General features: G+C 38.7%; 1 protein-coding gene across 1 annotated transcript; it reads left to right on the forward strand.

The window, feature by feature from the left end:
- Positions 1–12,530: 12,530 nt before the first annotated feature.
- Positions 12,531–14,218, forward strand: LOC108708928 (E3 ubiquitin/ISG15 ligase TRIM25). Its single transcript, XM_018248583.2, has one exon. It carries the CDS (start codon positions 12,565–12,567, stop codon positions 14,125–14,127), a length of 1,563 nt encoding a protein of 520 aa, XP_018104072.2. The 5' UTR covers positions 12,531–12,564; the 3' UTR covers positions 14,128–14,218.
- The last annotated feature ends 547 nt before the right edge of the window (positions 14,219–14,765 follow it).

Raw genomic sequence — 14,765 nt, forward strand, 5'->3', positions numbered from 1 at the left:
AAAGCTTTTATTATGCTTCATCTTGTAAATTACCTTTGTTGAATGTGCCAGTGGGCAATAAGAAGCCTTAGGACTAGGGTTGCCACCTTTTAATACAATGCTTACCGGCTGGTGGTGGGGGCGGAAGCAAATGGGCGGGCCATGACGTTATAAAGGGGGCGGGTAGTGATGCAAAAAGAGTGTGTCGTGGTGTAAAGGGGCGGGCCTAAACTTGCGATTGGCCAGAAGATAGCAAAAAAAAGGTAAATTGTGAGCGGGATGGGGGCAGCCAAGGGCTTTTGTTAGGAGTATTACAAATTTACCGGCAGCTACGTTGCCGGTAAATTTGTAATACCGGCCCCGGCCTTGGCAGGTGTTCAACCTTAGTTGCCACCTGGCCGGTAAAAATGATGGCTGATCCCAATGTTATTAATAGGGAAAAAAGATAAGTATATAGGAAGGCGGTATTTTTTGACAGAAAATGCGGCAACCCTACTTAGGACCAAACAGAAAGTTCTCCTGTTGGCTGTTGTCCTTGGGGATGTGCTGCTTGTTGGCTCTGGGGGTCGAATAGTTAGAACAGTCGGGAATCTTGCACCACTTCCATTATGCAGGAATGTGCAACAATCATCCCTAAATTAAAGGAGAAGGAAAGGTATTTTTACTTGGGGTTGCCAAAAGTTAGGAACCCCCCCAAGTGATCACATTCACTTAACTAAAACCCTGGGCCGGTGCTCCTATCAGAAGAAAACTGCACTGGCCCAGGATTCGTCTTTTTTCTTGCGGCTGCACATGTGCAGTAGAGCAAAAAAGCTGGAAATTCGTTCTACTGCGCATGTGTCTGCCTCTAGAAATTTGAAGAAAGATGAAGCAGGAAGAAGATCGCTTTGTGGTGCTTGCTGGAAGAATTCCGGACTGGTGCAGTTTTCTCCTAATAGGTGCACCGGCCCGGGGTATCGTGTAAGTAAATGGGATCAGGGTTGGGCCAAGCCTTCCAGGCACCCTAGCCAACACGGCTGGCCAAGTCTTTCCTGTAGCTCGCGAACGCTTGCGCATGCACGAACAGGAACACGTGCACACTAATGGGAATGCGCACAAGCGTCGATGGAGGGTAGAGGGGAGGGTCGGAGTGGGGATAGTGGCAGAGAGGAGGCCAGGTGCTCAAAGTGTCAAACAGGGAGGGGAAAGTGTCAGGGCAGAGCAGCAGATGTGATTGATTACGAATTAGGGGTAGGCTGAAGACAGGTACCTGCACAGCGCCCCCCCCAGTTTTGCGCCTTAGGCAGGTGCCTCTTCTGCCTACCCCTAGTTGTGGCCCTGCCCCCAAGTAAAAAGACCTCTTGTTCTCCTAAAGGGTGGTTCACCTTTAAGTTAACTCTTAGTATGTTGTAGAATGGCCAATTCTAACTTCATTATTTATTTTTTATAGTTAGTAATTATTTGGCTTCTTCTTCTGACCCTTTCCAGAAGAATTGATCCGATCTAAAAATAAATGCTCTGTAAGGCTACAAATGTATTGGTATTGCTCATCTTTCTATTCAGGCCTCTCCTATTCATAGTCCAGTCTCTTGTTTAAATCAATGCATGGTTGCTAGGGTAATTTGGGCCCTAGCAACCAGATAGCTGAAATCACAAACTGGAGAGCTGCTGAATAACAAGCTAAATAACTCAAAAATAATGAAAAATTAAAACCAATTGCAAACTGTCTCAGAATATCACTCTCTACATCATGCTATCAACTAATTTAAAGGTGAACAACCCATTTAAGAGGATTTCCTTGTCAGACTGATGTGGATGTGTTTTAAAGAAAATAGCCCTTTTTCTATTTTTAATGTATTTTTAATGCATTTTTAATGCATGAATTCAAATTATGTTTTAATATTAACAAACTATCTGCCACTGAATAAGTTGGGTGATTTCAGGTGTCCCCTAAAGAGTCTAATTTTCCTTACCAAATATAATTACAGACTCAGGAGTACCTGACCTCTACCCCCAGCACAAGTATACATACCTGCCAACATTTTGGAAACAGAAAGAGGGACAGAAAGATTTGAGGTGCGGACCGTGGCAATTTTTTTACCATGCCCATTTTTGTGGCCACACCCCCTAATTACATAACTTAATTGGCTTTTGCCACAGAGTCCCACGCAAAACTCCCTTACACCACTTTGAATTGCCAGAAATACTCTTTCACCTATCTCTAAAGCCTTTTCATCCTCTTTCTGTCTTCTATTCTTTTTCTGATCTTTTTTCTTTTTTGTATTCAGCTGCCAATAACACTTTAATGTTCACACATCATTATATTTTGTGTTCTGGATTATTGGTCACATTCTAAAGCTATCAAGACAAACCATCAAAAATATATAGACGTGATTACAATATTTAATATCTTATATGTCAACATATCCACACAACTCCTAAATAGGCCTTTCAACAATTGTCATCATAAATCATTCTTAATTATTTCCCTTTTTAATTGATCCCACTAATCCATCATGTATACCATTTAATTATCGCAATTGTTTGCAAATTACTATTAACCCTTCATCTTTGCAAGTTGAACATTCTAAGCTCAGTTTCAATATTGTTTTTAAGACCCAGATCTGAAAGTGGTATTGCAAAATGTAGCCAGGCCAAACAGGACTATAAAAACCCTTCACTCCTTGGCTTCTTGCTTGTACAATATGGACCATTTTGGGACTCCTATGTGGATCAGTTATGTCTGGAACACTGAGAGAGAAAATGACCTAGAAAAGCGAGGAGATTTTGCTTAAGGTTGCAGGTTAGAAGGGTTGCTGCATCACACTGCTCAGTAGAGGACCCACTATTAGTTGGTGTGGCACCTCTGCCTATCATCCCTGAACATCCCCCAAGGCTATAAAGAGCCAGGGTCTTGCTGACATGCTTATGGGAGGCTGAAGTTGTGGATCAATATCAACTTAATAGCCAGTGTCTCATGGATCTCTGTGAGCTTATTAAAAATTATATTGATCCTCTGGCACTTACCAATAGGGCAGTTCTAGGCTTCACCAAGTTATTGGCAACCTGTGCTTTTCTGGCAGCCTACAGTCATCAGAAAGTGTTGTCAGTGGCATGTCTCAATCCACTTTCTCTCAGTCACTAACTCAAGTTCTACAAGGTCTTAAAAAGATGTTTATTTATCAATTTTCCAGACAGGAGTGGCTGAAAGTGAAAAGGGACTATGTTCAGGGAGGTCTGCCTAATGTCATGGGTACAATAGATTGCACTCATGTGGCTTGTGGCGAGGTTTTTTTTTTCTAGAACAGCAACTCCTTTTAAAGTGTTGCTATGTCTGGGTGTGGTGTTTATGCAATAACCTTGGATTGGTTGTGATGAGCCAATAGTAGATGCTGATAGAAATCTTAAGCAGCGTTGGCCTTTAGAGGGTAACCGGATGTTATTTTCTGCATGAAAAAATTAAAAAGTTGTGAAGTTGACATACTGTATGTTGTAGTTATGCAATTGTAGATTGAGGCAGAGTTTTGCGTGTTCAGTTGTGTCGTGTTCCGCAAAAAAAAAGAGAGATAACAATTGTTTCTGCATGAAATGGTAGTCAAAACCAGAAACCGCGATAACACTGCTAAATTGAATATTTCTTGCATTCACAAAGTTCCATATTTCAACTGAATTGAATGAGGTACAATAGCGCATTATTTATCACAGCTAAACACATCTTTTCTTTATCGCACATTAAGTAGCTTCCCTAGCATTCCAGAATATTAGGCAGTGCCTGGCCATTCATTAATTCATTCATTTATTCATTCATTCAAGCAATCACCTACAGCTGTTTTTACTTGACCATGGTGTTTTGTAATGACATTTTGACAAACATGCATTCAAGTTTTTTTTACTGGATAGTTGTTATGTATTGGGAAGAAACCTGAATGTTAGCAAATATATTAAAATGTAACTAAAAATATGTTGCTAAATGTGCCTTGGCAAAACAACCTTTGCTCATATATGCTACACATCTTATAAAAAAAAAAAAAAAAAATATATATATATATATATATATATATATATATATATATATATATATATATATATATATATATATATATATATAGAGCACATTTTCCTATGTACGCTTTATGATGTCTAAGAGTTTCGACTTTAGAAAATGACTAGTGAAACTGGATGAAACTACACCACTCCATGGGTCTCCCCTGCAACTAGACACCACGCCAATTCACGTTTCACCACTTCTGGCTTCATCAGGACAGGTACTACCTCATTTCCTGGTTGCGATAGTAATGCAATACATTGGGGTCTCCTAAAACACTAACTATTATGTTAATTTGTAATGCACATTTTATTAAATCAATGACATTGCTATTCAGTTGATTCTTGCATTTATGTATTGATATGTATAAACATCAATTTAGCAGACAAAAACAACGCAAAACAGCAGTGCCTGTAAGTACTCATGAATCACTTGTTTAGCTAATTAACTGCTGCACCAAAACACATTTTTGCACACCAAATTTATGTTCTTCATTAACTCCATTAGGGGAGAGTTTATTTAATTTATGAATCCAATTTAATTCTTTCTGCAATAGGACTTAATTATCACCTCCCCTAATATCTAATGACACATGTTCTATACCAAACATTTTCAATCCATTTACTTGTCATCCATGTGTAGAATTAAAACGTTGTGTTACCGAACTCTTTTGGGAATTTGTCCTAATGTCTCCAAGATGCTCTAACAGTCTAGTATTTAAAGGGGATGTAAAGGCAAAAAACAAAAGTCCCATTTTTACTTTTTTTTAATAAAAAAGAAATCTATCTCCAATATACTTCAATTAAAAAATGTGTACCGTTTTTATAAGAAACCTGATTGTATGCAGTGAAATCCCCCTTCGTTTTGCTTGCTCTGACTGCTGCGGATAGGAAACTTCAGACAGTCCCTAACTGTTCTGCAGGGAAACTGATCATACTTTCAAACAGCGTGGGGAGCCCCCCGACCTTACTTTCCTGACCTCAAGCAGCTTTGTTTGTTTCCCTGTAGAGCAGCTGGCAACTATGTAGAGATTTGTATCCACAGACCCAGTGCAGTCTGCATATTCTACTTATTTATCAGCCTTGCTGTATCGGCTTCTATGGCAGAAATTACACTGAGCATGTGCATAGTCTTGGTTTTGCAAAGATGTTTAACAAAGTTACAAGATGATGACCCCCTGTGGCCAACTTTAAAAGCATAACTCATTTTTTTAATTAAGCTTCTGGTGAAGTAAGTTCATGTTTAGTATACAAAATACTGCATTTCTAACATTATTCTATTTTAGGCTCTAGTTCCCCTTTAATGACCGTTTTGTTTTCCTTACATACCTTAATGGACAGTAACATTCTAGAACATAACTCACTGCTGTGGTTTTACAGTTTATGAATCTAGCAATTTTAAATTCCTGACCCTTACACAAATGCTTAAAACCTTTTCCTTTTCTAACGAATTTACAAACTCTGCAATGTGCAATCACCACATTTGCACATACCAGTTACTAGGGGAGGGAGCCACATGACATGGTGAGAAGTCACTTCTGGGAGCAGCTGGAGCAGAGACGCGAGTGATGGGATTGCTGGCTACCGAATGACAACGAGAACTACCCAGCGTCAAACTGTGAATCAATAATTTTCTAATTTTTGTAAGTGCATTGCTTTTATACTTTTTAGCAAATAATCGGTTTTACACTATGGGCTATGCACCTCTATCATCTTAACTTTGTTAATAGATTGCCATAAGAGGGAGGTTTACAGCATGCAATAATAGTCTGTGAGTAGGCACTCCTGCCTTATAAATTGGTGAAAAGTACCTTGTGGAAACAAAATTTTAACTAATCCTTATACACCAATTTTCATGGTCTGTGTGATCAATGGGCAACTAAACCCAAAAGTCTGGTGACACACTTCACTTTAAAGGAAAACTATACCCCTCAAACAATGTAATTCTCTATAAAAAGATATTGCACAAAACAGCTCATTTGTAAATCCCTACCCATTTTCACAATAATATACTTTTCTAGTAGTATGTGCCATTGCGTAATAATAAATAGAAAATTGCCATTTTAAAAAATAAGGGCCACCCCCCTGGGATCGTATGATTCACGGTGCAAACATACCAAACAAACATGTTAGGACTCATGAGCCATTTAACAGACAGAGTTTTGTCTTTTGCTTCCACACTTCTTCCTGTTACAGTAAGGGGCAGATTTATCAAGGGTAGAATTTCGAGGAGAAAAAAACTTTGAAATTCGACCATTGAAGAGGGTAGTCCGACATTCGAAGTTGAAGGATTTTTAAGATCGTACGATCGTACTCTGATCGTACGTCGATCGTACTTAGAATTTACGATTTAATTGTACGATCGTACGATTTTACAAAAAAAATCCTTCAACTTCTCAAAACTTAGCCAAATACTGGCTATAGGTTCTAGGAGGTCCCCATAGCCTAACTTAGCAATTGGCAGGTTTAAGGTGGGGAAATTTTTTAAAGAGACAGCACTTCGATTTTCAAATGGTCGAAGTTGTGAAGTATTTTAACTTCAATTCGAAGTCGAATTTGGCATATTCGATGGTCGAAGTACCCAAAAATTACTTTGAAGTTCACTTCGACCCTTAGTCAATGGCCCCTTAGAGTTGTAGTATTTCTGGTCAAGTGATCTCTGAGGCAGCACACAGACCATCACAAAATGGTGGTTCAAGGCAAGAGATGTAAAAGGTCAATATTTACTTAAATATATATTCCAGTTTGATAAGATTATTTAATATGCCACGTAATATGATATAAACTATCTGTATATATTCATTTTGGGGTATAGTTTTCCTTTAAGTAGCACAAGTGGTGATTGAGTTTTAACATAAATACCTCACTATATATTTATAACGCTAATCTGGGCTATCCAGATTCCAGACCACAGATAGTTAAGTGTACAAAGAGCAATTGACCACAGTTTTACTCACGTATGAGGATGATGTAACATATGTAAAGACAGGAGCAGTAAATGTCCGGTAGAGTGAGCCCACATGCAAGTAATTTGTGAGCTGGTGTGTCCAAGAAAACTGCTGTGGCCGCGGCATGCAGACAGTTCAAACCAGCGTATTAAAAATGTGAATACTTTATTGAACATCACTTTAAAATCACAAGCGGGCAGGGGATGTGTGCTCGACGTGTTTTGTGACCATTGTGTCACTTCATCAGAAGCATGGGTGCCCTCTACCGGGCTCACACTAAAATAGCACATATCATTAAAATCATGGAGGAACACCTGTTTAAAAAATCACGTAAGCGTGCCCTCGCACAAAATAAGGAAATACCGTGTATCCATTAGTATAATCTCATAGTTAAACTGTTATGCAGTCCACTTAAACAAAATGTATCAAAGCAAGAATCAATCGAGAATATGTCACAATATATCAAAATAACAATGTATCAACATAACTAGATAACTGAAAAACGGGACAAAGAAAGAAAAAGAAGAGTAAAAGGGTATATAGATATGTATGTATGTAAAACAAAACAGAAAAAAGTAAATATCATTTGAATGTTCTTACAATGATGATAAAGTCTATACATATGTAAATCATGAAAAAAGAGACAGAGGAGGAAATATAAGAGAGAGAAAAAGGAAACAAAACAAAAAGAAATAGAGAAAGAAACAGGGGGCATTTAGAGAAAGGAGCACAAGACAGAGCAAAAAAGCCACAGATAGTCTATTCACATCTCTAACGGTCAATGAAGCAATTTAGCTCCCATTCCCTATTAAGCCCATTTGGAGCAAAAGTACCCAGCCTGTATATCCACATTGCTTCTTTCCTAAGAAGTGGTAGATCAATATTGCCCTTACGCACCCATACGATCACTCTGTCAATAATCTGGGCATGTACACACAGAGCGCTATTGTGACACTCAATTAGATGTTTGGCCACTGCAGAGCTACTGTAGCTCTGAGCAAACAGATTTTTTTATATTCAATTTGGAAATTTGACATGAGGCTAGACAAATTGTCAATTTCCCAGCTGCCCCAAGTCATGTGACTTGTGCTCTGATAAACTTCACTCTTTACTGCAAGTTGGAGTGATATCACCCCCTCCCTCCCCCCCCCCCAGCAGCCAAACAAAAGAACAATGGGAAGGTAACCAGATAACAGCTCCCTAACACAAGATAACAGCTGCCTGGTAGATCTAAGAACAACACTCAATAGTAAAAACCCATGTCCCACTGAGACACATTCAGTTACATTGAGAAGGAAAAACAGCAGCCTGCCAGAACGCACAAGTCACATGACCGGGGCAGCTGGGAAATTGACAAAATGTTTAGCCCCATGTCAGATTTCAAAATTGAATATAAAAAAATCTGTTTGCTCTTTTGAGAAATGGATTTCAGTGCAGAATTCTGCTGGAGCAGCACTATTAACTGATGCATTTAAAAAAAAATGTTTTTCCCAAAGACAGTATCCCTTTAAGAATAGTTCGACCAAACCACCATTCCCGAATGATGTTGTAGGAGTAGTCCACCTCGGCCTGCCGTTTGGCGGGGTCACTGTGGAAAATTCCAACAGCCCCCAAACGCTCTCGGGTACAAAGTTTTCCATAGATCCACTCTCCAAGATGTTTTTCCACCTCATCATATACCCACATACGGCATACGGCATGAAGAAACCATACTGATCCCTCACATGGATGTTGATAATGCGTTGCACCCTGGATACAGTCCTTGACTTTTTAGGATCAGCACGGCCTTGAGGTACCCAGAAGGTGGTGTCCCTTATTTGGGCAGATGATGGCCTAGACACCTGCTGTGCTGATGGACTACAGCTAGGTTGAGGTGACGCAGCATAAAATTCAGGATCACTTTCACTTTGGGAGGAGCCCTCCGCTAATCGGGTGCCGCCAGGTCTTAATATGAGAGGACTAAGGGAAGAGTTTTAGACAAGCAAGGGAACCACACGTTATACAGAATGGGAGAACAGGAACGTAGTCGGGGTCACAGGCCAGGTCAATATGCCAGATGAGCAGAACAGATCAAAAATATAAGACTGTAGCATATACTTAGTCACAAGCCGGGTCAGTATACCAAACGGACAGCGCAGTACAAAACAGGAGGCAGAAGTTTAGTCAGGTCACAGGCCGGGTCAAATCACCAGAAAGTCACAGGATCAGAAGAATGGTCAGAATACAGGCAAGGGTCAAAGACAGGCAGCAGACAGGACTTGATCAAGAGCAGGCAGCAGTTACAGCAAGTTTTTCACTTGCTGCAACTGTTTCATGGCTATTAAAGTTGTTATAATTATTTTTAGTAAACTAATGGTATTACTGTTTTATTAAAGTTTTAGTTCATGATTTTATAATACTCTATAACACATACCTCCCAACTGTCCCTTTTTCGGAGGGACAGTCCCTCTTTTGACAGCTCAAACTGCAGTCCCTCATTTGTACTGGAAAGTCCCTATTTCCTCTGCACTGAACAACCAGAAAAAGAAACAAAGTTTCTAACTTAATTGGCTTTTGGCAGAAAGACCAGAACAGGTAACAGGTGCAAATAAGATACTTTGTAACAATTTTGAGATAAGTAAATAAGTAATTGTAACAGTTTAGACAAGGAGAAATATTTTCAAACGTTCATAACCTGCCAAATTTTGTAAGGTGAGCATGGTAATTAGAGGGGGTGGCCACAAAAATGGGAATGGTAAAAAAATATTCACCACACTATGTGTGAAAAAATTACTTTGTCCATCTTTTTACTTCCAAAATGTTGGGAGGTATGTATAACATACAAGGTTAACAGGCATTTGCTTCAAGTAGAGTCACAACTTTTACTTTGAATAAAAAGGCTCAGTTTCGTTTCTCTTCACAGACTTCGAAAATGGTTTCTGCTGTTCTGAGTGATGACCTTACCTGCTCTATGTGTCTGAGTATCTACAGAGATTGTGTGATGTACTTTGTATTTTGTACTTACTGCATTAACTCTCCAGTGCTTGCAGTGATAACGTGTATTGTGTGAAGCCTGCTTATTTGACATATCACTTATCATTGTTTTTATTCAGGCCCACGCCTGTTCATATTTCAGTCTCTTAGTGACTTCAAATGCTAGGGTGATTTGGATGCTAGCAACCAGATTAGAGAAATTGCAACTTGGAGAAATGCTGAATTAAAGCTAAATAACTCAAAACTACAAAAAAAAATAAAAATAAAAATGAAAACCAATTGCAAATTGTCTGGGAATATCACTCAAAACATCATATAAAATAATCAATAAAAAAGTTAACTCAGTGGCGATAAACCCCTTTAAAGGGGACCCGTCGCCCAAAAAAAAAATTCCAAATCCTATTTTATCACATTAGTCAAGCAAAATGAACATTAATTACACTAAATAACTTATTTGAATCTTGTTTCCTTCAGTCTGGGAATTCATAATTATAGCAAGCAGGAAGCAGCCATTTTGTGGACAGTTTTATTAAGGCAAGCCTTGTATCATCTCAGAATCTTGTTTGTGCACCAGAATGGGGGACCTGATGTCCATTCCCATGCCTTGGCTGCACAATTAAACGGTAAAGAGAACGGGGGAATGTGTGGAGAGCAGTGACATCTAGGAAGTGCTGAATGGAAAGTGAAAGGAATTGTCTGCCCCGCCTCTATGCCACTGGCATAGAGGAGGGGCAGACAATATTTGATTGACAGCTGAGATTTTTAAATGAGTTTACAACAGCTATGAATGCTTTAATAAAAAATAGAAATTGGATTTCATGTTTAATTTGAAAAGGACTTTTATTATACAGATTTTTGTGTCTGGATGACAGGTCCACTTTAAGACAATATGGCAACTGCAGGGGACTTTTGGTTTGTGTGTGCATGGAATCGTAGTTTCCTTGTGAGATCTTTTGTTAAGTTTTAGGTACACCCTATAGGCAATGTTCCCTTTAAGCTGTGTGCATATGTACGCACACAAATATTTTGAGGCCAGAGCACACAACAAATTGTGGTGCGCACTGAAGAAATTTGTATGAAAACACAAAATTTCGCATTCATTCTGTGTTTAAAATGTGCACACAAAATATATTTTTTGCGCACATATCAGACAAGGAATTAGAGGGAACATTGCCTATAGGGCAAATATAAGACTGTTCTTATATTTTAATGCAATAATGCCATATGCTATAATCACTGCTTAGTTGAGTTTTTTTTAGATGTTTTAAGAATACCACACTGATGCCACATCTCTTCAATGACTTTCCAACTCATAATGGAGCCCTTATAAAACTAGATTTTAACCTCTTTCATCCCTAAATCAACAGAAATCTTGAAACCTGATCAATAAACCATTATACACAGTTCAAGAATTGAAATACACAGTTCAAGAATTGAAATAGCCTATGACTAAGTGCACACAAGGCACGAAACGCATAAGGCCACCCTCTGAGATGTTCCTTTTTGCGTAATAAAACTTTTTGTATTTGCATCACTTTTTGGAGTAAAGTCCAGTTTTTGTACCAGCCTGCAAGTGAATTGAAAATGTATGACATTAATTCCCCAAGCTGAAGGTCTGGGGCTTGAGCACCTGGACCCCCTGTTACTATTGGTACGTGTACCTTACTGCTTACAAGTCTACAATACTGGATTTATTTTCCCTGTATCCCCATTTCTCATTGTTACCCCTTCACTATTATATATCAAGAATTGTATGACAGACTTTCAAGAAGATTACAAGACAAGCGAAGATTACAAAATTGGCCCCAAAGCATAGGTCTTTCAAGAAGGACTGAGTCACATTTCCTCATGCTACGAGAAGTAGATGCAGTTACACACAGAAAACTTTTCTTCAAAACAAATCCTTATTGGATTAGATTTCTGGATATGGTATCTCCACATGGGTTAAATGAATACTGTTTCTTTGTGCCATTTTTAAAATCTAGATGAAATTGGGGGTTTTTAAATATGTATTGTGCATAATGTTTTTTTGTATTTGCATTGGGATACTAGAAATGTTTCTTTATTTGTTGTTCCTTTTCAGGTTTCTTTTCTGTTTTCACATTTCTAATTTTCTGCCTCTGGTACCCATAATGCTCTGTAAGGGCACTGGGTGTGGTTTTCTAGGGGGTCAGTGTATAAAGGTTTTGTGTATCTTAATGTGAGGGCTAAAATGTCAATCCAATAAATTTCTCTCTGCATAAGTAATTGATCCCAATCACCCCCTCTCTTTGGCTTGGCCACCATATCTATTGCCATAAATTTAAAAGTTTCAGTCTATGTCCCAGTGCTAAAAAATGTTTAGCCAATAGTAAATCTGATTTGCCTGTCTCAAACTTAATTGAGGACTTATGGTTGCCCATCCATTCATATACTGTATACAGATTGGTGATTTGGATTGATTACTTATGCAGAGAGAGACTTTTTGGATTAGATTTTAGTTAATTTAGCAGTAATAGTTGGCAAAGTTTAATGTTAACAGCACATGGATTTATAAGTATCTACTGTCTATCATACAGGGTTAACTTGCACTTCAGATAAAGCCACACCTTTCAAGCTGCATAAAAAAGTTCAGTTTCGTTTCTCTTCACAGACTTTGAAAATGGCTTCTGCTGTTCTGAGCGATGAGCTTACCTGCTCTATATGCCTGAGTATCTATAGAGATCCTGTGATGCTACCTTGTGGGCATCATTTTTGTGATCACTGCATTGTGCGTACCCTGGACAGTCAGACAAGTTCTGGAATTTACAATTGCCCTGAATGCAGAGCGGAGTTTAAGCAGCGGCCATCTCTTCAGAAAAACCTGAAGCTGAGTAACATTGTGGAACATTATCTTTGTACCCAGTCAAAGGAAGAGAAATCTGAGGTCTTTTGTACTTACTGCATTAACTCTCCAGTGCTTGCCATGAAAACATGTCTACTGTGTGAAGCCTCCTTGTGTGACAGGCACCTAAGAACCCACAGTAAGTCTGAGAAACATGTCTTAATTGAACCCACTGCATCAAAGGAAGAGAAAAATAAATGTTTAATCCATAAGGAGCTCCTAAAGTACTTTTGCACTCAAGATTCTGCACTGATCTGTTTGAGCTGCTCCAAAGACAATAAACACCAGGGACACAATTTGGAATTGATAAATGACGCATTTGAGAAAAAAAAAACAGCGCTATTTGATTTTCTCCAGAAAATAAATTCAAGAAAAACTGAAAATGACAAGCAACTGTGGATGCTCCAGGAGCGCAAAAAGAAGGTGCAAGGCAAGGCAAGTGACATAAAAGAGAGGGTGGCTGCACTTTTCAGAGACATAAGAGAAGAGGTATTGGCACTAGAAAATAAAGTAATAAATGAAGTCAATAGACAAGAAGAAAAACTCTCATGTCCCCTGGCTTCTTTAATCAAGAATTTGGAGATAGAATCAGCTGATCTCCACGCAAAAAGGAGTCACATTGAGGAGCTGTGTAGTGTCACTGAACCAGCAGACCTGCTAAAACAACCTGCCATCAGCATCAATCTTGGGAAGAAAGATTTTTTTCATCACAGTGAAGATTTAGATGAGGTTCTTATTGCTATGACATTGCAGAAAGGTCTCTCCATGCTGCCTGACACTATTACCAAACTGAAGAAATCACGGGGCTTTCTTGTGGAAGACAACTCTGACATGATTCTGAATGTTAATACGGCTTGTGTTAACATTGCTCTTTCGCCTGACTTACGAAAAGCCTCTTACTGCCATATAGAAAAATCACGGCCCCATCACCCAGAGAGATTTATAACACAGCAGGTTTTGAGTACACAGAGATTTACTTCAGGGCAGCATTACTGGGAGGTAGGAGTCAGTGATGAAGGTGACTGGTCTGTAGGGGTGACATATAACAGTGTAAAAAGGAAAGGTGATATATCATGCATTGGACAAAATTACAAATCTTGGTGCTTAAACTGGCTTAAAAAAGTACTTTCAGCAGAATATAATAATGAACAGGATGATATATACGAAGAACTATCCCAATCAACTCTGGGCATATATCTGGACTATGAGGGTGGGCGGTTGTCCTTTTATAAGTTATCTTCCCCAATCATTCATTTACATACCTTCAGGGTGACCTTCACCGCACCTTTACATGCAGCCTTCTATCTTCATAACAAGGGCTGGATACACATTGGTAAATAATTAGGAACTATGGGCATGGTTATATAAAGGTATGGGACCTATTATACAGAATGCTTGGGACCTTGGGTTTTTGGATAACGTATCTTTCCGTAATTTGGATCTTTGTACCTTAAGTCTACTAGAAAATCATGTAAATTTTTTAAAAAAAACACAATAGTACAAGGTACTGTTTTATTAATACAGAGAAAAAGGAATCACTTTTTAAAATTTGAATTATTTGGATAAAATGCAGTCTATGGGAGACTGCCTTGCCTTTCTGTAATTTGGAGCTTTCTGGATAATGGATTCCGATAACGGATCCCATATCTGTACCTGTTGCTTTTGCATTAGACCATTCTTCAAGACACAAATATACACAGAAACACACACACACATATATTTATATGAGGGCCAGGTTACTGCTATTGACTACCTATTAGTACCAACAGTAAAAAAACTTTAAGGGGAATCTACAATTAACATTTAGCTGCAGGTTGTATTTTCCACTTAGAGCCAACTTGTGTGATGTTCTTTATGTGTGATGATCTTGATGTGTTTTATTGGGGTAGCACATAAATTCCATGGCACTGGGTGTCAGGGATCTGACTGCTGGAACCATAGAATTTACATTTTCAGTCTATAATTAATGCTGTATCTCA

Source organism: Xenopus laevis, chromosome 2S (genome assembly GCF_017654675.1).
Source record: "Xenopus laevis strain J_2021 chromosome 2S, Xenopus_laevis_v10.1, whole genome shotgun sequence".
NCBI lineage: Eukaryota > Metazoa > Chordata > Amphibia > Anura > Pipidae > Xenopus > Xenopus laevis.

Excerpts from the sequence above, each read along its gene's own strand:
- LOC108708928 (XM_018248583.2), top strand. The coding sequence starts at position 12,565 with ATGGCTTCTGCTGTTCTGAGCGATGAGCTTACCTGCTCTATATGCCTG.